At 51.8% G+C, this 16928-nt stretch overlaps 5 protein-coding genes across 5 annotated transcripts; 3 read left to right on the plus strand and 2 right to left on the minus strand.

The window, feature by feature from the left end:
• Window positions 1–2452: 2452 nt before the first annotated feature.
• Window positions 2453–2873, plus strand: BBA_09032 (uncharacterized protein; the record flags this gene model as incomplete). The annotated part of the gene is made up of 3 exons (XM_008604129.1): window positions 2453–2545; window positions 2591–2683; window positions 2745–2873. The coding sequence occupies 3 exons, from the start codon at window positions 2453–2455 to the stop codon at window positions 2871–2873; spliced, it is 315 nt and encodes a 104-aa protein (XP_008602351.1).
• A 1686-nt stretch (window positions 2874–4559) lies between these two features.
• Window positions 4560–5215, plus strand: BBA_09033 (uncharacterized protein; the record flags this gene model as incomplete). The annotated part of the gene is made up of 3 exons (XM_008604130.1): window positions 4560–4858; window positions 4892–4894; window positions 5119–5215. The coding sequence occupies 3 exons, from the start codon at window positions 4560–4562 to the stop codon at window positions 5213–5215; spliced, it is 399 nt and encodes a 132-aa protein (XP_008602352.1).
• Window positions 5216–8423: 3208 nt separating this feature from the next.
• Window positions 8424–9936, minus strand: BBA_09034 (FAD binding domain-containing protein; the record flags this gene model as incomplete). The annotated part of the gene is made up of 3 exons (XM_008604131.1): window positions 8424–9383; window positions 9429–9636; window positions 9686–9936. The coding sequence occupies 3 exons, from the start codon at window positions 9934–9936 to the stop codon at window positions 8424–8426; spliced, it is 1419 nt and encodes a 472-aa protein (XP_008602353.1).
• Window positions 9937–12609: 2673 nt separating this feature from the next.
• BBA_09035 (FAD binding domain-containing protein) lies at window positions 12610–14793 on the plus strand (the record flags this gene model as incomplete). The annotated part of the gene is made up of 4 exons (XM_008604132.1): window positions 12610–12872; window positions 12926–13311; window positions 13363–14433; window positions 14489–14793. 4 exons carry the CDS (start codon window positions 12610–12612, stop codon window positions 14791–14793), a joined length of 2025 nt encoding a protein of 674 aa, XP_008602354.1.
• A 388-nt stretch (window positions 14794–15181) lies between these two features.
• On the minus strand, window positions 15182–15923 carry BBA_09036 (F-box domain-containing protein; the record flags this gene model as incomplete). The annotated part of the gene is made up of 3 exons (XM_008604133.1): window positions 15182–15231; window positions 15279–15792; window positions 15843–15923. The coding sequence occupies 3 exons, from the start codon at window positions 15921–15923 to the stop codon at window positions 15182–15184; spliced, it is 645 nt and encodes a 214-aa protein (XP_008602355.1).
• Window positions 15924–16928: the final 1005 nt, after the last annotated feature.

Raw genomic sequence — 16928 nt, forward strand, 5'->3', positions numbered from 1 at the left:
ACACGAAACACAAATATTACAGCCCCAGTACCAACAGAAGGAGTTGCGTCCTTGCTGAGTACGCCACGCGATGGAAAATGGGCCTGGGAAACCCATTTGTCCTGCCCGACAATTGTTTACGGTATCGGTGATTGAGGAGTATACATTGGAGAAGCAGAATAGAAGGGGCGGATATGGTTACAAACACCAAAACACCAAGGGCCACCAAAACAGTCAAACATGATGCACAGCAACAGATCAGTACTTCACAGAGCCTGACTATCCAAACATAGTTAGGGTCGGGACCGAAAAACTTTCACACCAATTGGCAACAACAACACCACCAACAGCTCAGAACACGCACACCAGGACCGATCTCATTCAAGAACACACAGTCGACCCATGTTCATGCAGACAACCACATCGATTGACGATTTCTAGCTCGTCAGGGTACTGTGGTGGCGTCTGTGTGGAGTCGCGTCGAGCATGGATCACACATCACCGAGCATACCATAAAATGTCAAAAACACAGTTATAGTACGTCGACACTCAAATAGCGCACTCCGAGCATGAATATCCTGGCAGGCTGCTGGACCTTTAATGCCTTCTAGAGCGTTGCAAGTTACAACAGCATGCAAGGGATGACGCAAACACAGCCAAGAGAATCGAGAGGACAGGGCACAGCTCTGTCTACAGAAATAGAAAGCCTCGTGAACGAGTGGTTACTGTTATACAGAAGTTAAGGAGGGCCAGGAAAGGTCTGACAAGTCAGAGACACAGAACAGTCATGAATATTCACCTGTATGATAGAGTTGTCTGAAGCGAAGATGAAGCGAACTTTGCCATAGAGAACTTCGTCTTCGGGGCCGACGACAACAAAATCAGTTGGTAGATAGAACGCTGCATAGCTGCCACGAACGGCGGCTGGGACAGTATCGATGCCCGCTAGAAGCAAGTCTATAACCGACTTCATATGTCCCAGAGCGGCCGCTGTGATCAGAAGCGTCTGACCATGGTTATCGTATTGGTGGTAGTCGTAGATTAAAAGGTAAAGGAAACGACGGCACACTCATAAGAAGTGGCTGTAATCTTTGTTATTTAAGCAGTTTACGATCTGCAGGAGAATTTCATCTGGAAATTCGGTGAGGCACCGCCGTTTAGATGTATGGGCTGTCGACATTTCCGCGCAGCTGGGAGAACGGTGCTGGTGCGGGGTTCACGAGGTTAGACGTTAAGGAAACGGAAGGAAAGGGCTGCCTTAGTTGGTAGGTGGAGTGTACCTAGCCACCTCGTTCAGCTGGCGCAGTCGGAAGCATGTAAGCATGGAACCTATGTTAGATAGGATAGAAGGACACGTATTTTACAGGCCAGTCGCCTCCGCCCGACATCCCTCTAGAGTCCCGACGGTGACCTCCCGACTTACTACGGGCGTACGCTCATTGGTTCTCAGCTAGGGTCCGCCTCCCGTCTCATGTTCGGCCCAGGTTAACCTGCCCTGTTTTGTCTCCAGGTCGGCCGCCCCCCTCTCCAGCTCTATTGGTATCGTTTGTCCAACGATGGCCGAGCCAGTGCACTTTGCTTGGTTCTTGCTTGCTCTGACCGTTCAACGGCCACATCCCAGCCAATGAAACGAGGGCCCTTGGCCGACAATCCCCGTTCTCCGGTCATCGGGAACGGCATGCCGGATGGACGTTTTCGATCCCCTTTCATTTCCGCTGGAACCTGCCGTGGGCGGTCTTAGCCGGGGGACCCCGTGTGTCACCGCTGCACGACACCGGTACACCGGCGCTTCACGACACACTCTCTACGTTATAGAGCAGTTACCAATGTCCAAAACTTCCGGACTTATGCTGGCCTGCAGGATCTTCAAGGTGAGTGCCGCATGGACCAAAGGAGACGAGTTCTGTCGACAACGTATTATAGCGCTAGTTAGATATTTACCAAGTGGCTCAGGCGGGTCAATACTGTTTAACTCACAATTTGCTATCTCCTTGACTTGTCATGGACGATTCGCGAATTTACAGTGATGCAGCTACTAGCACTAGTCAGGAGTCAGGCTTTGAGATGGTCAAAAGGCCTTCTGACATCAAGATACCGCGGCGCAGGGCTCAACGCTACCCTTTAGTCGGACAATCAAAGTCCGGAGGAAGCTGGTGGCCACGGCGCTGCGGAAAGTCAGAAATATTCAGCAAGACAAGACGGCACATAAGGACGTCATCCCGGTCCAAACGGATGAAATATTGAGAAAGTGTTTCTTTTTTCAGATTTGTTGAGCAGATTTCTAATCTTTTTATTCCACAATGAATACATACAAATGTCAGTAGACTAGTTTGACTCGGCGAAACACTCACGGGCGGAATCCGACCGTGCTGAATCAAATCATCCTGGCGAATTCAATCAATTTTGGGTGCAGACTTGGGGGCCGCAGCGACTCAGACGGCGACGTGGGACCACCAGCCTATGGGGTGATACAATGCCTATCTGTATATCTGTAAGACGAGGCGGCAGCCGCGGCCTCCTTGTCCAAAAAAAGATCTTCATCGGTCGCGAGCGGAATTACCTGCATGTACGTAGCATTTTGGCTTTTTAGCGTCAAGCTGACAAATTTTAGACAGAGTCGTGCCGGCCGCTGAATATGCTCAAGACAATAGGTGCCTTTGCTTATCAAGTAAGAATCCAGGTGGACATGAGGGAGATTCGCAGGGTAAGCACGAAACTCCCAATTCACATCAACCGCACAATACTATACCATTTGGCAATCGTAGCCGCATGTCAAAGTATGGGGGAGAATCTTAGTGCGCTACGCGGGAATAACTTTGATCAGTGAGCGGCCCCCCGGCACAGGCACGGTCATGGAGATCGAACGATTTGTATCTGAGGGTGGACTTTTTTGATCTGATGTGCAAGCAGCCCCGCCACCGGCCGACTGTCAGTACTAATCGCATGCCGTACTACGCTGTGAAGATCATTAACCTTCAGCTAGGGCGGATGTGCAGAGCGGCCCACCAGCAGATTGCTGGGGGGCTGGTTATAGCTTCTTTGCCGACGGCAGCCGATCTACCTCCGGCCACCTTATTTATAGCACTGGACGTAATACAGGCAAAGCGTCGCAAGCAACACAGAGACATCAAAGAAAGCATAGTAGTGCCCGTGCACGGAAGAGAGAGAGGCGGCAAAATAGTGATATAAAACATGGATAGCTAATAAGTATGCGCAAGGCCGCAGCGAAAGTCCTGTAATCTAAAAGGAGCGAGCTCTGAAGAACCAAAAGGTTGGGGGGTAAAGAGTATTTCGAAAAAAAAAAAAGAATAAGCTTACACCGGATCTGCGGCGGCTGGAGGTAGCCACGGGCCAAGATTCGCATCCCGTCTTGGCCTGGTGGATCATATTGATCTGTGAAATTTCATATGACTCCTCGATGCAGAGAATGGACCGACGACGGATCGCGTGACCGGCACTCGGGCACTCGTTGAGTTGGGTAATGGTGAATTTCGGCGTCCGTCGTCCAACTACACGCACCACATGTTCCAAGACAAGCTTTCGCAAATACAATCTTTACACGTATCGTTAGATGGGCTGGTGAACACATTTATTAGTCCAATCCACAGCGCCTCGAAAGGGCCCTTCACAAACTCCGCCGGTGATGTGTTGTCGTCGTATCATTGACATAACGTATGTCTCAGAATAGCGCAATAAACAGCAAGTCCCTTCACGGTGTCAATATCAGTCCATGTGCGGGCAGCTTGAAGTCTCCTGTGCTTGGCAGCTCGTTTCTACATGTACAAGCTTGAGAAATATGTCTGTTCAGCTCTCTTTGGTTTCTAAAATTACCACGGCCTCGCTCTCCAGCGCCTTATGGCAGTGGCTGCTCGAAAACGATCGTTACCAGAGGGTTCTGCACGTCGATCCAAAGGCTGACATGCACCTCCACGTTGCCAAGACATGCAGGTCTCGCCAAAAGCTATGTGACCCTAAACTGCTCAGCTGAAGGCTGACAACGGAAATTAGTGCATGAGAATGAACCTGTGCGCGAGCAACTGGAAAATCGGAGAATGTACGGCAGCGACGATCCGAGGCGCCCAACTAGAGGCACGAGTACGACGGACGACGGGCCGATGTCGCATATTACCAAACCTGCATCATCAAGTTCACCTTGTCGCACTGTTCCGACGTCGAAGATTTCAAAGGGTCTGTTTCAATGTGCCGTCCTTGCCGGAAATATCTGTGCAAGTAACCATCGTGTAGATGAAGATTGATTCCTTAACCTGTCGCACATAGGGCGATCATCTGCTGGAATCGATAGCAACGCGATGTGACGCCTTTCACGGCTAGTTCTAGACCTCGACCATGACAACGCTGCCGTCCCGACTACATCTTGACGCAGGAACCTGAACAGAAGCTGAACAACCCTCTTCTTTTCGGTTGGGTTGCACATTTACCTTGCAGAGCTACCTTTGCGAATAGCCATCCAGGCCTCAACATATATAAAGCCAGACTAATCCCCCCTCTCATGTATATTTGCTTCAGCACCAAAACACAACAAAACAATTCTTTCTCTGTTCCAAACAAGATTCTTCAACATGAAATTTGCCATTATCAGCCTTCTCCCCCTCCTCGCTATGGCAACCGCCATTGGTGAGAGAGACGCAGACGACGCTGGCATCAAGGGCGTCGCGCCCAACGACGTCGCTCAGGACGACAATAACCTCTCGGGGCTCATGACCGCGGCTGAGAAGGGCAAGGCTGATCTTAGTCAGAGATGCCCTCCCAACTTTCCCAAACATTGCCCTGCTTTCAATTTTTGCTGCCCCTCTCGCGCCATTGGCTGCTGCCGGCGCGCCTGCTGTCTTCCAGGTGCTAGACGCTGCGTTAACGGATTGTGCGCGAGATAATTTGACTTGGCATCACCAAGGTTGTAAGTATAATGATCAACCCTACCTGCCGCATTTTCTAACGCTGATGAAACTAGAAGATAACTGTCGAAGCGGGACAAGCTGTCTTTGGGCGCGCACTATCAATATCTCAGCTGGCAGTCTGCTTATATAGCAATCCATCATGACAATACAAAGTTGCTATTCTTCCTACCATCAGACTTGTTAGCTCAGCCACCTTTTGACGTACACATACTTCACACAATAGTCCGCGCAATGCTGGCGCCGCTGTCCTTTTGCAGCTGAACCCTAGACAAGGGTTGTCGAAGAAACAAGAACAAGACTTGCATACAAACGACGTTTAGAGAACACCCCACCTTACTAACCGTCAATTCACAACGTAGACTTGCTAACTTTTGTGTATAGAGCTGTGGAAGCAGTCACTAGCTCGGACCCAGCTAGCTTCGTCCGTTTATCAGAATTAATCGTGAACAAAATGGCAAGTATCCGTAGATATGTGCACCGAATAGACAGAGAACAAGCTATTTTTAGGTGCAGACCATTTTAACAAAGTACGAGTTACATGTATAATATACCTCTAGACATGGGCGGCAGATGCCAGGAACGGGGTGGACGACGTGCCGTGCCGATGGCATGCGCAGTGTTGGTACAAATTGCATAATCTAGTCTGAAATTGACCATTTCCTGATGTCGAATCAGAAAGCACTTCATATGCCAAGGGTGTGACAGTGGTCCATTTTGCGACGATCGTATTACTCCCACCAGCTGCGTCTTGGCGCAGGAAAGAGGGATTTAAACTACACAACACGATGATTCTAATTCGGGTTTCATGCTTGACATTAATAGCTGGTGTGAATACCTGTAGCTGCAGACATACTGAAGCCGAGTGACGACCTCTGATGGGTTCTTGTCTGCTCGGGACCAGAGATGGAAGTGCTATTGGGTGTAGTTGTTGGCGTTCGTGTACTATCTACATCACTTGTTTGCGTATGCAGGGCAATAACGAATAGTTTGCCATCGGAACCAACACTATATAGGTCTTGTACGCCCAAATGTTGTTTATATCGGTCACCTCAGTGTTACATGCCAACAGGTTTGCTGCAATTTCTGAATCGAGGTTGCTGACCGTATCGCCAGGACTTGGTACCCAAAGCGCGGTTTCGAAGGCAGATGCACCGGAACGCCTTGGACAGTGGACGCACCACTACCGCCGGCTGGCCTGTGGGCGAAAGGCTGCCTGCGCAAAGGCTGTCGCAAGTGTTCAGTGGTTGATTAGTACACAGACAGAAGGCCGGAAGGGTAAATAACTTCTCTCTGTACACAATGGGGACGCTGGCAGCCTGTTGGCCTTGCATTTTATCAGGAACAGCGCAAATTCCATGGTCCGGTTTTCGACCAGAAGGGGGTGTCGTTAACAGTTCTGTCGTCCATAAATCCGTTGCATTTTACAGTCCAGTTCGGCAGCACGTCCTCGCTGAGGAAATCAGGGGTGGTCCTCTTCCCGCCTCTCACATTCTTTTTTTTAACCCATTGAATGAATGGCTGAGGGACTGCTTTAGGTACTGAGGGGTCGATGAAAGACGCTGAGCTAGTCAGCTTCAGGCCTGTCGATTCTGCGCGCGCATCATGCAGCCAGCGTCGGATAATCTCGTCCGTGTGCAATGGCGAATAGGTCACTAGCTTCTTCGCAGCCTCCATTTGCACCCCGCACCACCATTAGAAACAGAACGCAAGTCCTCCAAGGTGGAGTGGGCAGGAAGTGGCAGCGTGAAAGGGGATGCGCGTGGCTAAGGTCCATCAGAACGCTCAATAGTACACGCCCCACCGTAACGATGTGTCGGCAACTTCTGCAACGCTTGCGTCTGTCGATGCGCCAGCGTCACTTGACGTCTACCAGACGTCGAATTCAGGCACCCCCTCTCAGGAAAACCCGGTCTGTGAAGATTTTGCAAGGCCGAAGCAATGTGGGGTCGCGGGGCTCTAGGAGGCAAGAAAGTACAAATATCTACGGTCATGCCAGTTGTTTTGTCCGGTTTTCTTTTCTCCTCTGCGGGAGCTTATTCCTGCACTCACACTCAGGTTACTCACTTTGGCTTTTGTCATTCGTTCGAGACCTGGCCACAGAGGCGACTCACTTTGGCTTCGGCCATTCGTTTGAGGTCTCGCGGGCTACTCAGGTTACTCACTTTGGCTTTGCCATTCGTTTGAGGCCTGGCCATAGAAGTGACTCACTTTGGCTACGGAGTCAAAGAGTGGCCTGTTGAGCTCGTCAGACGCATGATCGATTAAATGTACACCGGCACCTATGCAGATTGCAACGGTCAAGCAAAAGTCCGGCAGTGTCAAATACCAAGAAGCAGAGAGACACACGTAGGCCTACCGACGGCTGAAAGTGGATAGAAAGCGGGATCATCCTCAGATTGAGCGCCATTAAGTTCTGATTAGTGCAGATCCGTACGCTAATGCAATGATCGGAGTGATCGGCTAGCAGATATAACTAGTGCTGCAACTGCAACGACATCTGTGATGAAACATTATATATGATAAACATGCATTGCTCGTCCCTTTCAGTACATCAGAACAACGCATGAAACATACATTACCCTCTCTAGTATTTGCCGTCGACCGAGGTTGCGAGGCCAGTAGAGCTCTCCGAAGCGCCAGCGAGCCTGAGTTTTTGGTAAATGTCGAAGTGGCAGTTATGCAAGTACTCCGTCAGAGTCGTCTTTTGGTTTTTGAGTTTCTCTTTCTCCTTTTTGCGTCGTTCGTTCTCCTCCCGTGCCTTTGCTTCCTCCTCCCGCGCCTTTGCTTGCTGCAGCTGCCTTTCGAGCTCCCGAATTCTTTCAGACATCTGAAGCGATTGATGGATAATGTTGATTAGGCAAAGGTTGCGGGCTAATCGTAGAAGCGATTTGGACTTCCCCATTATAACGGTAGGTAGTTGCCCAGGGCGTGTCCACTGCTGTTGTAGCCTGAGGCCAACTTGCCTCCCCCCCTAGTGTAACACTCAGCCTAGCTAACAAGGTCAGTGACATCCATTTCCCGGCCAACCGGTAGTTAAAAAAGCGAATGCGGCTACTAGCCAATACGCCTTAACGCTTTGTTGTTGTCTTCGTTACTATGCAGCCTGTTTTATTGACACATTTTCTGCCATACCGCTTCTTTCATGACGTCACTGAGCCCATCTGCTTTGCTGTGACGGTTTGTTGCGGCACATGCCTCGCACAACTGTGGTGGCAAAGCTTCTCTGCAGCGAGTGGAAAAATGGATTTCTTGATGCCTAACGACGCGTCAGGCACTCTGGATGGGACTACAGCCAGTGCTCTGAAAACAAAATTGTTTTCTTTGCTATGTGTTTCGCGACGATATTACTATTGCTGTTCTAGAGTGGACCCACTAGTCCTTCCGAGCGAGGTTGCGTGCTATTAGAAAAACAGGCGCTGGCCAGAACACTGACCAGAAATCGTGGCACAAAACGATGCCAGCGGGTCACGGGCAACGGGCCAGATAAGCAAGTTGTCAGCCGTCTTTCATCGCACAATATCCACACACTTACTCGGCGGGGTCAACGCTCTGAGGATTGCGGAAGAGGCTGGTGGGATCAAACTTCTTCTTGAGCTGCTGCAACTGGGGCAGCTTGTGACCCCAGTAAAACTTTTGCGCCGTCTTGCGGTCGAGGTTGGCGTTGATGTAGCCGGCATAGGTAGTGTGGGCGTTGGGGGCACCCTTCTGGACGAGCTTCTGGACACCGTCGACAAACTTGACCATCTTGTCCGAGACGCCGAGGAGGCCAACGGAAAGAGACTGGTACATGATGATCTTGTCGCGGTGAGGGTAGGCGGTCGAGTTGTCGGGCACATCAGAGATGGCACCGCCCTCGTTGTCAAAGATGATGGACCAGAGAGGGGTGTCGGCATCGGTGTTTTCCATGTAGTTGAAGAGCTCGTCAATGGACTGCTCCCCGAGGAGATCCTCCTCGCGAAGAGCAAGCGAACGGCTGACAAACTTGGTCGGAACGTTGGCGAGGTAGAGAGCCGTCTTTTCGGCAATGTGTGCCAGGCTGCCGAGCCAGTCCATCACCGTAATGTTAGCAGGCGCGGCGGGCAGCTTGTCGGGGATGCCGCTGGCCTTGTACTCGTCGAGGGTGCCGTAAAAGGTGCCGGTGATGAGAACGCCCAAAGGCTGGACGATGAAGAGCGAGGTAAAGCGGCGGTCGAGATTGGAGTTGCCGACGAGATCTTGCCATTTCTTGTAGACGGGGGCCATCTCCGACTGCTTGTCGAAGCTGAAGCTGTAGGTGTACTCGACAACGCTGCCGGGCTCCTCCTCGGTGCGGACAACGAACTCGGTAATAACGCCAAAGCTGGCGCCAGCACCCTGAAGACTCCAGAAGAGATCAGCGTTTTCCGTCTTGGAGGCGCGTTGAATCTTGCCATCGGCAGTGACAACTTCAACTTCGAGGACGTGGTCGAGCGCGGTTCCCCACATGCGGGACGAGGAGCCAATGCCGCCCTAACCAGTTAGCAACGAAACTGTCGATTGCAATGTCCAACATACAATGGTGGCGTGGCCACCGATGCCGACGCCGGGGCAGACTCCGTGAGCCATGGCACGCTTGCCGTTGGCGTGGAGCTGCTTGTCGAGCTCGCCGAGCACAAAGCCAGAGCCAAGGGTGGCGTGCCAGTTGCTAGTGTCCATGGAGAAGTGGTTGAGGTTCTGAAGGTCAATCATAAGACCGCCATCGGCGCCACCAAGTCCAAAGTTGCTGACTTCTTGTCAGTTCCGTCATGTGTGACGAATATCGGGCGTCCTACGCGAAGGAGTGGCCGCCAGACTTTGCCTGGACGTGGACATCGTTGGCGCCGGCGCACCTGATGGCCTCAGAGACGTCAGCCGCGTTGTTGGGGCGGAAGACGGCGGCCGGGGTGACGGGCACGTCGAGGTTGTAGGGCTTCACCCAGTTGGCCTGGTAGAGGACATCGCTGGGGTAGGCGACGCAGTTGTCGCGGCCGGCGCAGATCGCGTTGAGGCATGTTCCGGGGGGCGTGCTGGGAGTGTTGCCCATATTGACGGTTTTGATTCTCTTGTCTCTAATCAGATGCTCAGCAGAGAACATCAGTACCGGAAATCGGATCGTCAGAACTTGCGCCAGCGGGCCGGGTCGCACCTTCATAAATAAATAAAATGTATGCCTAGGTTGAATTACTAGCGTTGGTCGCGAGCAGCAGTCAATCAATAAATTCTGGCTGCCTTGTGACATGTCGAGCAGGGCCTGGAAGGCACATCACGACGCCGTGCTGGAGTCGGCAGGGGTTCAGTGGCCCTGTTGAGCTCACCGGTCCGTTTCGTTGGCGCAACCATCGAGACACGAGATGCCAGCGTGTAGGCGGGTAAACGTCTGGTGTCTCTGGATTTCCTAGCTGCTGTGCGATAGGCTTGGAAAAGCCGGTGATTGAACAAGGGTGTGTGGCTGACTCCTAGGTTTCCTTATTGTTGCTAGTGTTGGTTAGCGGAGTGGACAAGAGGCGCTGCCAGTGCGAAGGAATGTGGTGGAGTCCCCGGGTGAGCGGTCATCATTGGCCCAAACCAGGACCTGCTGAGGGCCTGGCGAATTAAGGCACTAACTAACTTAGGTAATCAGTGGCCCGTCCCGGGCTACGGGCCCGTGATGCACGGTTTAACCTGCCCAATACCACCGCATCGTCGATCCCGTGATATCTTCAACACGAAACGAAGACGGGTTCACGCACACCCACAACGGGATTGAGACGACTTGTTTCAATCAACGGCCCGATGCCGAAAAGACTAGAGTCAAGGCATAGACCAAGCCGTCCGGTCAGCATCTCCGTAGTGGGATACTAATAGCGAAACTGTTGGCACTAGCCTCCCCTCAGCGCTCCGCAAAGTATACCTTGGCGTCACTTCCGACTCCAGCAGCGGCCTAGGCCTCGCGATCATCAGACTCCAGTCTCCAGTGCATCTCTCAAGGACCCTGCTATGACGTTTGGTATCGAATTCTTGCATCTCGCTGTCTCTCATGCGGAAAAGCCTGTGAAACTGCTTTGCTTGTTATGAACTGTAATGCGTTCTGCTTAACGCCTAAGAAGGTGATAATAACTGTGGTGGTGTAGATGTAGATGCTTAATTCTTACTTACTAGGACTAGCTTTATTCTAGCTACTTATAGCTGTGTACGGGCTATATACGGCACGTACACCTGCTTAGTCAGAACCAGCCATTCTATGGTCTAACACTATATCCTATTAGACTAATCCTTTTATAGCTAGTGAAATAAGAAAATATGTTAATTTACTAGCCTACAGCCAACCTTAACACGAAGTGTAAAAAAAAAAAAGAGAATATAAAATTAGAAGGTAGATAGTCTACGGACTATTCCATGAAATGGGTCACGTGTGGTTGATCTAGTTTAGCGAGTCTCGCTAGCTCCAAAGCTGTAATTATCATAGTAAGTTTCTGTTGAGGTTACGACTTTTGCTTTCGTGGCCGGCTATTATCAACAATGCAAGGAATTTCTCAATCATCACTGTAACCTTGTCTTCTCATGTAAGCTATTTGAAAGTTAGCTTCCATGCAATTATTTCTTGCCAATATTTATGAGCCGTCTGGAGTGATACTACAGCCATGGCGCCAAAACACCCGAGTCAGCTTGGCCGCTTCTTAATCCAACCACTCCTGTACCTTCTCCCCTAGCAGAGAGCTTTAGGACCTACGCTCGTCGATCGAATAGGCAACTTCAATATCACAATGCGGAGCTTTTCGGGCCCCGCGCTTGCATCAAAAGGTATCCACACACCCAAAGACGGCACGCATGTCGTGGCGAATGATTATGGCGCCACTTTGACATCGACCAAAGTGTCCAGCTGGGCCTCAAAATCAGACCACTTTGACATCGTGACGCCCCGCTAAAAAGGTCTCGCAGGGGGCTGCCCGCAGTTGCACTCAGCTCGTTGGCTCGAATACGCTCTCTTTCTACCGGAGTCATCGACCAGCGCTGTGCATTCTGCTATGCTCTTCAGGCCGGGTTCCTCTTACACTCTTTTGGCACAAAAGTCTTTGCCCCAAGTCTGGCCGCTGCAAGCCATTCCAGCCCTCTGCCTCCACCGCGCGCCAGATTGAGTCGATAACCACTTCCACTCTCGCAGTATCAGCGCTGGCCTTTTAGTCTCTTACTATTCTTGGGGGTATGTCATCCATTTGCATATCCCTTTCTCACTCGTTTCATCTCGGCAGCAGCTTTTTGTCCATTGCTTCTGTTCTTCTACGTATATTCCGGTCTTGCCTTCCTTCCTTCTTTCCACCACACGACAAACTTACAGCATTCTGCGAAAACGACACCGGCGGTTGTTTTACCCTGCATTTCTTGCCCTTTCACCACCAGAATTACACAAAACTACTATCCATGGCATACTGAGCCCTGTCTCGCGCCCAACCAGTGAGATTCAGTCGCATTCGTGGTAGCTACTCCATCCAGCTACACCCTACTACCACAATCGACCAAACTTCCCACTCAGATAAACTCAAGCTCGTTATCCAGCCCGTCACACGGATTGAAAAGTATTCGGAGGCGACCGCTTTCGCAACAACCAACCAGTTCCACACAGCTACGCAGATAGCCCCCGTCAGACATCCTGGCCCCCTTTGTTCAACATCCAGTATCGTCAGCGCCCAACACCGTTCCCAGCCGACTCACATAACCTACCGAACACAAATTTATTCCCATGGCGCCAGGTATTCTACAAGCAGTCAGGTCTCCTGGCCAGCATCCCAGTAAAGAACAAATAATCAGACACTCGCCTTCTCCGAATGGCGAAGTATCAGCCTCTTTCTCCCGCCTCCAAATCCCGTGGGCGTCAACACCTCAGTGCCAAGTTTGTGTCGTTGGCGCTGGTCCAGCCGGTCTTATGCTCGCATGCAATCTCGCCAGGTTCGGCATCGATGTACAAGTGATAGATGAGAGAGATAGGAAAACAACAGTCGGCCGGTAATTGCACCTTCTTCCATCCTCTCGCTTTATCTTTGTCACTTACATCACAGTGCCAACGGACTGCAGCCAAAGACGATAGAAACACTCCGGCAGATGCGCCTAGCCGACCCTCTATTACAACGCGGTGTCAAAGTGTTCGACATTTCGTTTTGGCGCAGTACTCCGACCGAAAAGTTGCACCGGTTGGGTCGCGAAGTCCACTATCCTCCTGTAATCGACGTTCTCGATCCATGCATTCTCCTCGCTCATCAAGGCATGGTTGAGGATTTATTCATGGACGATATGCGGTTGCGCGGCAGGGAAGTCCTACGCAATGTTTCCTTTGAATCATACGAGCAACTCTCAACCAAGATTGGCCAGTCCGCTCTCCAAGTCAACTATAAAGGCGTTGGCAGCGATGGCATCCAACCGATTCTAGCAGAATATCTCGTTGGATGTAAGTCTTCATTCCTCTATTCATCGTCGATGCGACTAACAAGAGAATGAGGCGACGGAGCACACTCCCGAGTTCGTAAGGCTATTCCCGGAGTTGAGGCTGTCGGTGTCTCGCAGCCTGCCATCTGGGGTGTCCTTGATGGTGAGCTTATTACAGATTTTCCGGACATTTGGTCCAAAACTCTCGTCTATTCGGAGGAGCATGGGTCAATCTTGATCGTGCCACGCGAACGCAACATGACCCGTCTCTACATCGAGCTCAAATCGTGTCAAACACCAACCGCTCTTGCTGATCTTGCTAGAGGCGATGACGTCGGCCAATCATTTGTCATGGAGCAAGCGCGCAAAATCATGGCACCGTTCCATATCGACTGGAGCTGTATTGAATGGTTCGGCCGCTATCAAGTCGGGCAGCGTTTAGCAAGTCGTTTCAGTGATGAATCGGCTACTGTCCTCCTTGCAGGTGATGCCAGCCACACGCATTCTCCAAAGTCAGCACAGGGCATGAACATGGCAATGCACGACTCTTGGAATCTGGCGTGGAAACTCAACCTCGCCGCTCGAGGTTTCGCACGTCCAGAGCTCATGGCCAGCTACGAAGAAGAACGCCGCAAGGTTGCTCTTGACCTCGTCAACTTTGACTATGAGCATGCAAACCAGATTGCCAATGGTGACGCTGTCGCACTAGCCAACAACTTTTTATTCAATGTCCGCTTTATTTCTGGAATTGGTGCCGAGTATGGTCCCAGCATCCTCACACAGCCATGTGTGATCCACGAAGAAGCCGCCTTTCCATGCCCTGAAGCGGCACGCCCAGGAAGCATTCTGCCACCTGCCAAGGTCACTCGTTACATTGACGCCAACCCCGTAGATATCCAGCTTGACATTCCCATGATGGGTCAGTTCCGCATATACCTCTTCGCGTGGGACGTGTTCCAATCAGCCACTTTTCTCGCATCGTTCTGCAACTCCATATCCTCCCGCACTTCGTTTGTGAATGCATTGTCTGCTGCAGCGATGGCTTCGTACGCGCGCCAACCTAGATCCTCAGTCCCTGAAGACGTGTACACTCGTCCCGAGCGCTACGTCAAATCCAGCGAACTGTTCACGTTTGCCCTCATTAGTAAGTATTCCAGTGATTACAGTATAACAGAGACGTCATTGACACCATTCTCCAGCAACCATGCCGAAGTCGGAGTTTGAGATTTCGGACTTGCCCCTGCTGCTGCAGGAAAGCCGTTGGACGTTGTACCTAGACAATGTCCCAGAGCAGGATACGCGTGGCGTGCGTTGTACAGAAAAATGGCTCGGACGACTGGCACCAGGCGAGGTCGCCATCGTTACCGTCCGACCAGACGGGTACGTTGGTTCCGTCGGACGCTGGGACGCTGGAATCGACGAATCTGGTGCGAACGCCGCCAGGTGGCTTGACGAATATTTCAGCGGATTCCTCAAGCTACCAGATGAGTCCTCAACGTCATGAGCAAAAGTACTCTATCTTCTTATATATTACATCTCCTAAGAACGGCATCTGTATATTTCAGCCATGAACCCAAACTGCCCATTCAGTCGCAAAAGAAGCGTCGTCTATGAACTGGCTAAACTATACAATTATAGGCCGAAAAGCCACCTATTGCTGAAACACATGTTTGGTCATGAATAAAGAAACTCCAACGCCAACGTGCCAACATGTCAAACCAGATAATAAAAATAAGAGTGGAGTGGTCGCTTCCACCCCTTAGAAATGCATAATGGTAATAGAACCGTCGCTGGCTTCTCCAATCAGCCACCTCTCGTCACCGTAAATGTATCCCGCGTTGAGTAGCATCGGCCAGACATCATCCCCGAACTAAATTTCTCGGGTTATCGCATCAGACCCGTCGGACTCGCTCTCGCTCCCAGCCGCCAATCTGTTGTGACCCTGATTGAGTGCGTCGTTGACTCGACCCCGTCGACCCCTGTGCTCACCTGCACCTCCGCGAACAGTGGTCGTTTTTACGTACTTGCTACTGCTGCCACGCCTGCTGCTCGTCTCGGTCGAAGATGACTGCCGTCGCGGCGTGCGAGATGCAAGTCGCGCCACACCATGGACGCGCAACCGCGGCTTAACGTGCACTGACAGCATCTCAAGCATGACGTAGTGGCGGGCACTGAAGCGCACGCCAGCCCACACGTCGCGCACCTCACAGTCGGTCAGGTACGAGAAGTCGTCATGGCGCCAACACGGGCAGCGCCCAGCCCACATCTCAGCGCCGTCCTCGGGCCGCCGGCAGAACGGCATCCCGCTGGCGTCCGATTGAACCCCGCCGCCGCCATGCTCGTCAACCCAGCGCGGGGCCAGGCCCGGATAGTGGAATGCCAGTGGCCTTGACGTGGTGTAGGCGCGGGGGCGTTGGGCAGCTATGAGGGCCGGCGGCCCACGATGCTCCTCTTCATTGATGAAGACGTGGCCGCAGGCTGCGCCGTTGCCGAATCCCGCGTGCTGTCATCGAGCGCGAGGCAGCGCAACGCGGACGCGCCTCGCTGCCGCACGCCCCAGTGATCGAGCTGCGTGCGGCCCAGCTGCGCGATGATGCGTGGCTCGCCACCACCGGAGGAGGAGGAGGAGGACATCGAAGGGTCTGACAGCACACCGATATCCCAGATGATAAGCCTCTTCAACGGCTCGTCCTCAGCCCACGGCGAGCGTGAGGGCTGCCAGATGTAGACAGCGTAGTGCGTGCTGTTATGCGCAGAGAAGAAGCTGTCCTGGTGGCGCAGCAAGATGCCGAGGCTGTGAATCTTCCATTCGCAGCGAAATGTGACTTTGCATTTGTCTGCTCCCGCCTCATTCAGCTTGAATACACGGTGGGCAAGAACGGAGGTGTAGGGTCAAAACTAGGATGCAATTTGGAATGGCTTACGCGGGAAGGTGCAGACGCAGCAAAGTATAATAAAAAAAATCTGTGCATTGTAGATGCAGAAACTTTAGACGAGGGAGTAGCCATCCCGGTTTCGAATTTAGAAGGTCTCTGTATCGCTACCGGCGGAAATTTGGTCACATTGGAAATAAGGAGTTGAACCGTGCCAGGCCGCAAGCAAGGGTCACAAAATAGTTCGCAGAACCTCTGTTGCTTCTATTCTCACTCTTTCCCGTTCTTTGCTCGTTGTACCGTTGCCAGTCGCTTGTTGGTTCTGCAGTTCGTTGTCTTGCCGGGCAAGCTGCGTAAAGATCAACCTAAAAAGTTGAAGCTGATCCTCTGCCTCGCGGGCCGCTTCATCGAAATCTTTCGTGTGTCGACGATTGCGCTGACGCGCGGATAAGATATCCAACCTCTCCTTGCGGTACAGTATGCGTCTTCTGTTTTAAGCCTTTGCCGTGTTGCAAGGCTAGTGAAACGCGCCCTGTGGCTACCATCTGGTGTGATCCTCACCACGCCTTCGGGCACGCAAATCACGGATTGTGGCATCGCGTATCAATCTGCCAAACTCCAAATATTGTCTGTCTTAGTCTTTGTTGTGATTCGCATGTGCAGAAGCACACCCTCTGACCATTTTTTCGAATCATTCTTGTCACGCTGTCAGGCAAGGACACCAAAGATTGATTCATGAGTTCGGCCTGACTTTGCACCTCCCGAA

Source organism: Beauveria bassiana (assembly GCF_000280675.1).
Source record: "Beauveria bassiana ARSEF 2860 unplaced genomic scaffold BBA_S00044, whole genome shotgun sequence".
Taxonomy (NCBI): Eukaryota; Fungi; Ascomycota; class Sordariomycetes; order Hypocreales; family Cordycipitaceae; genus Beauveria; species Beauveria bassiana.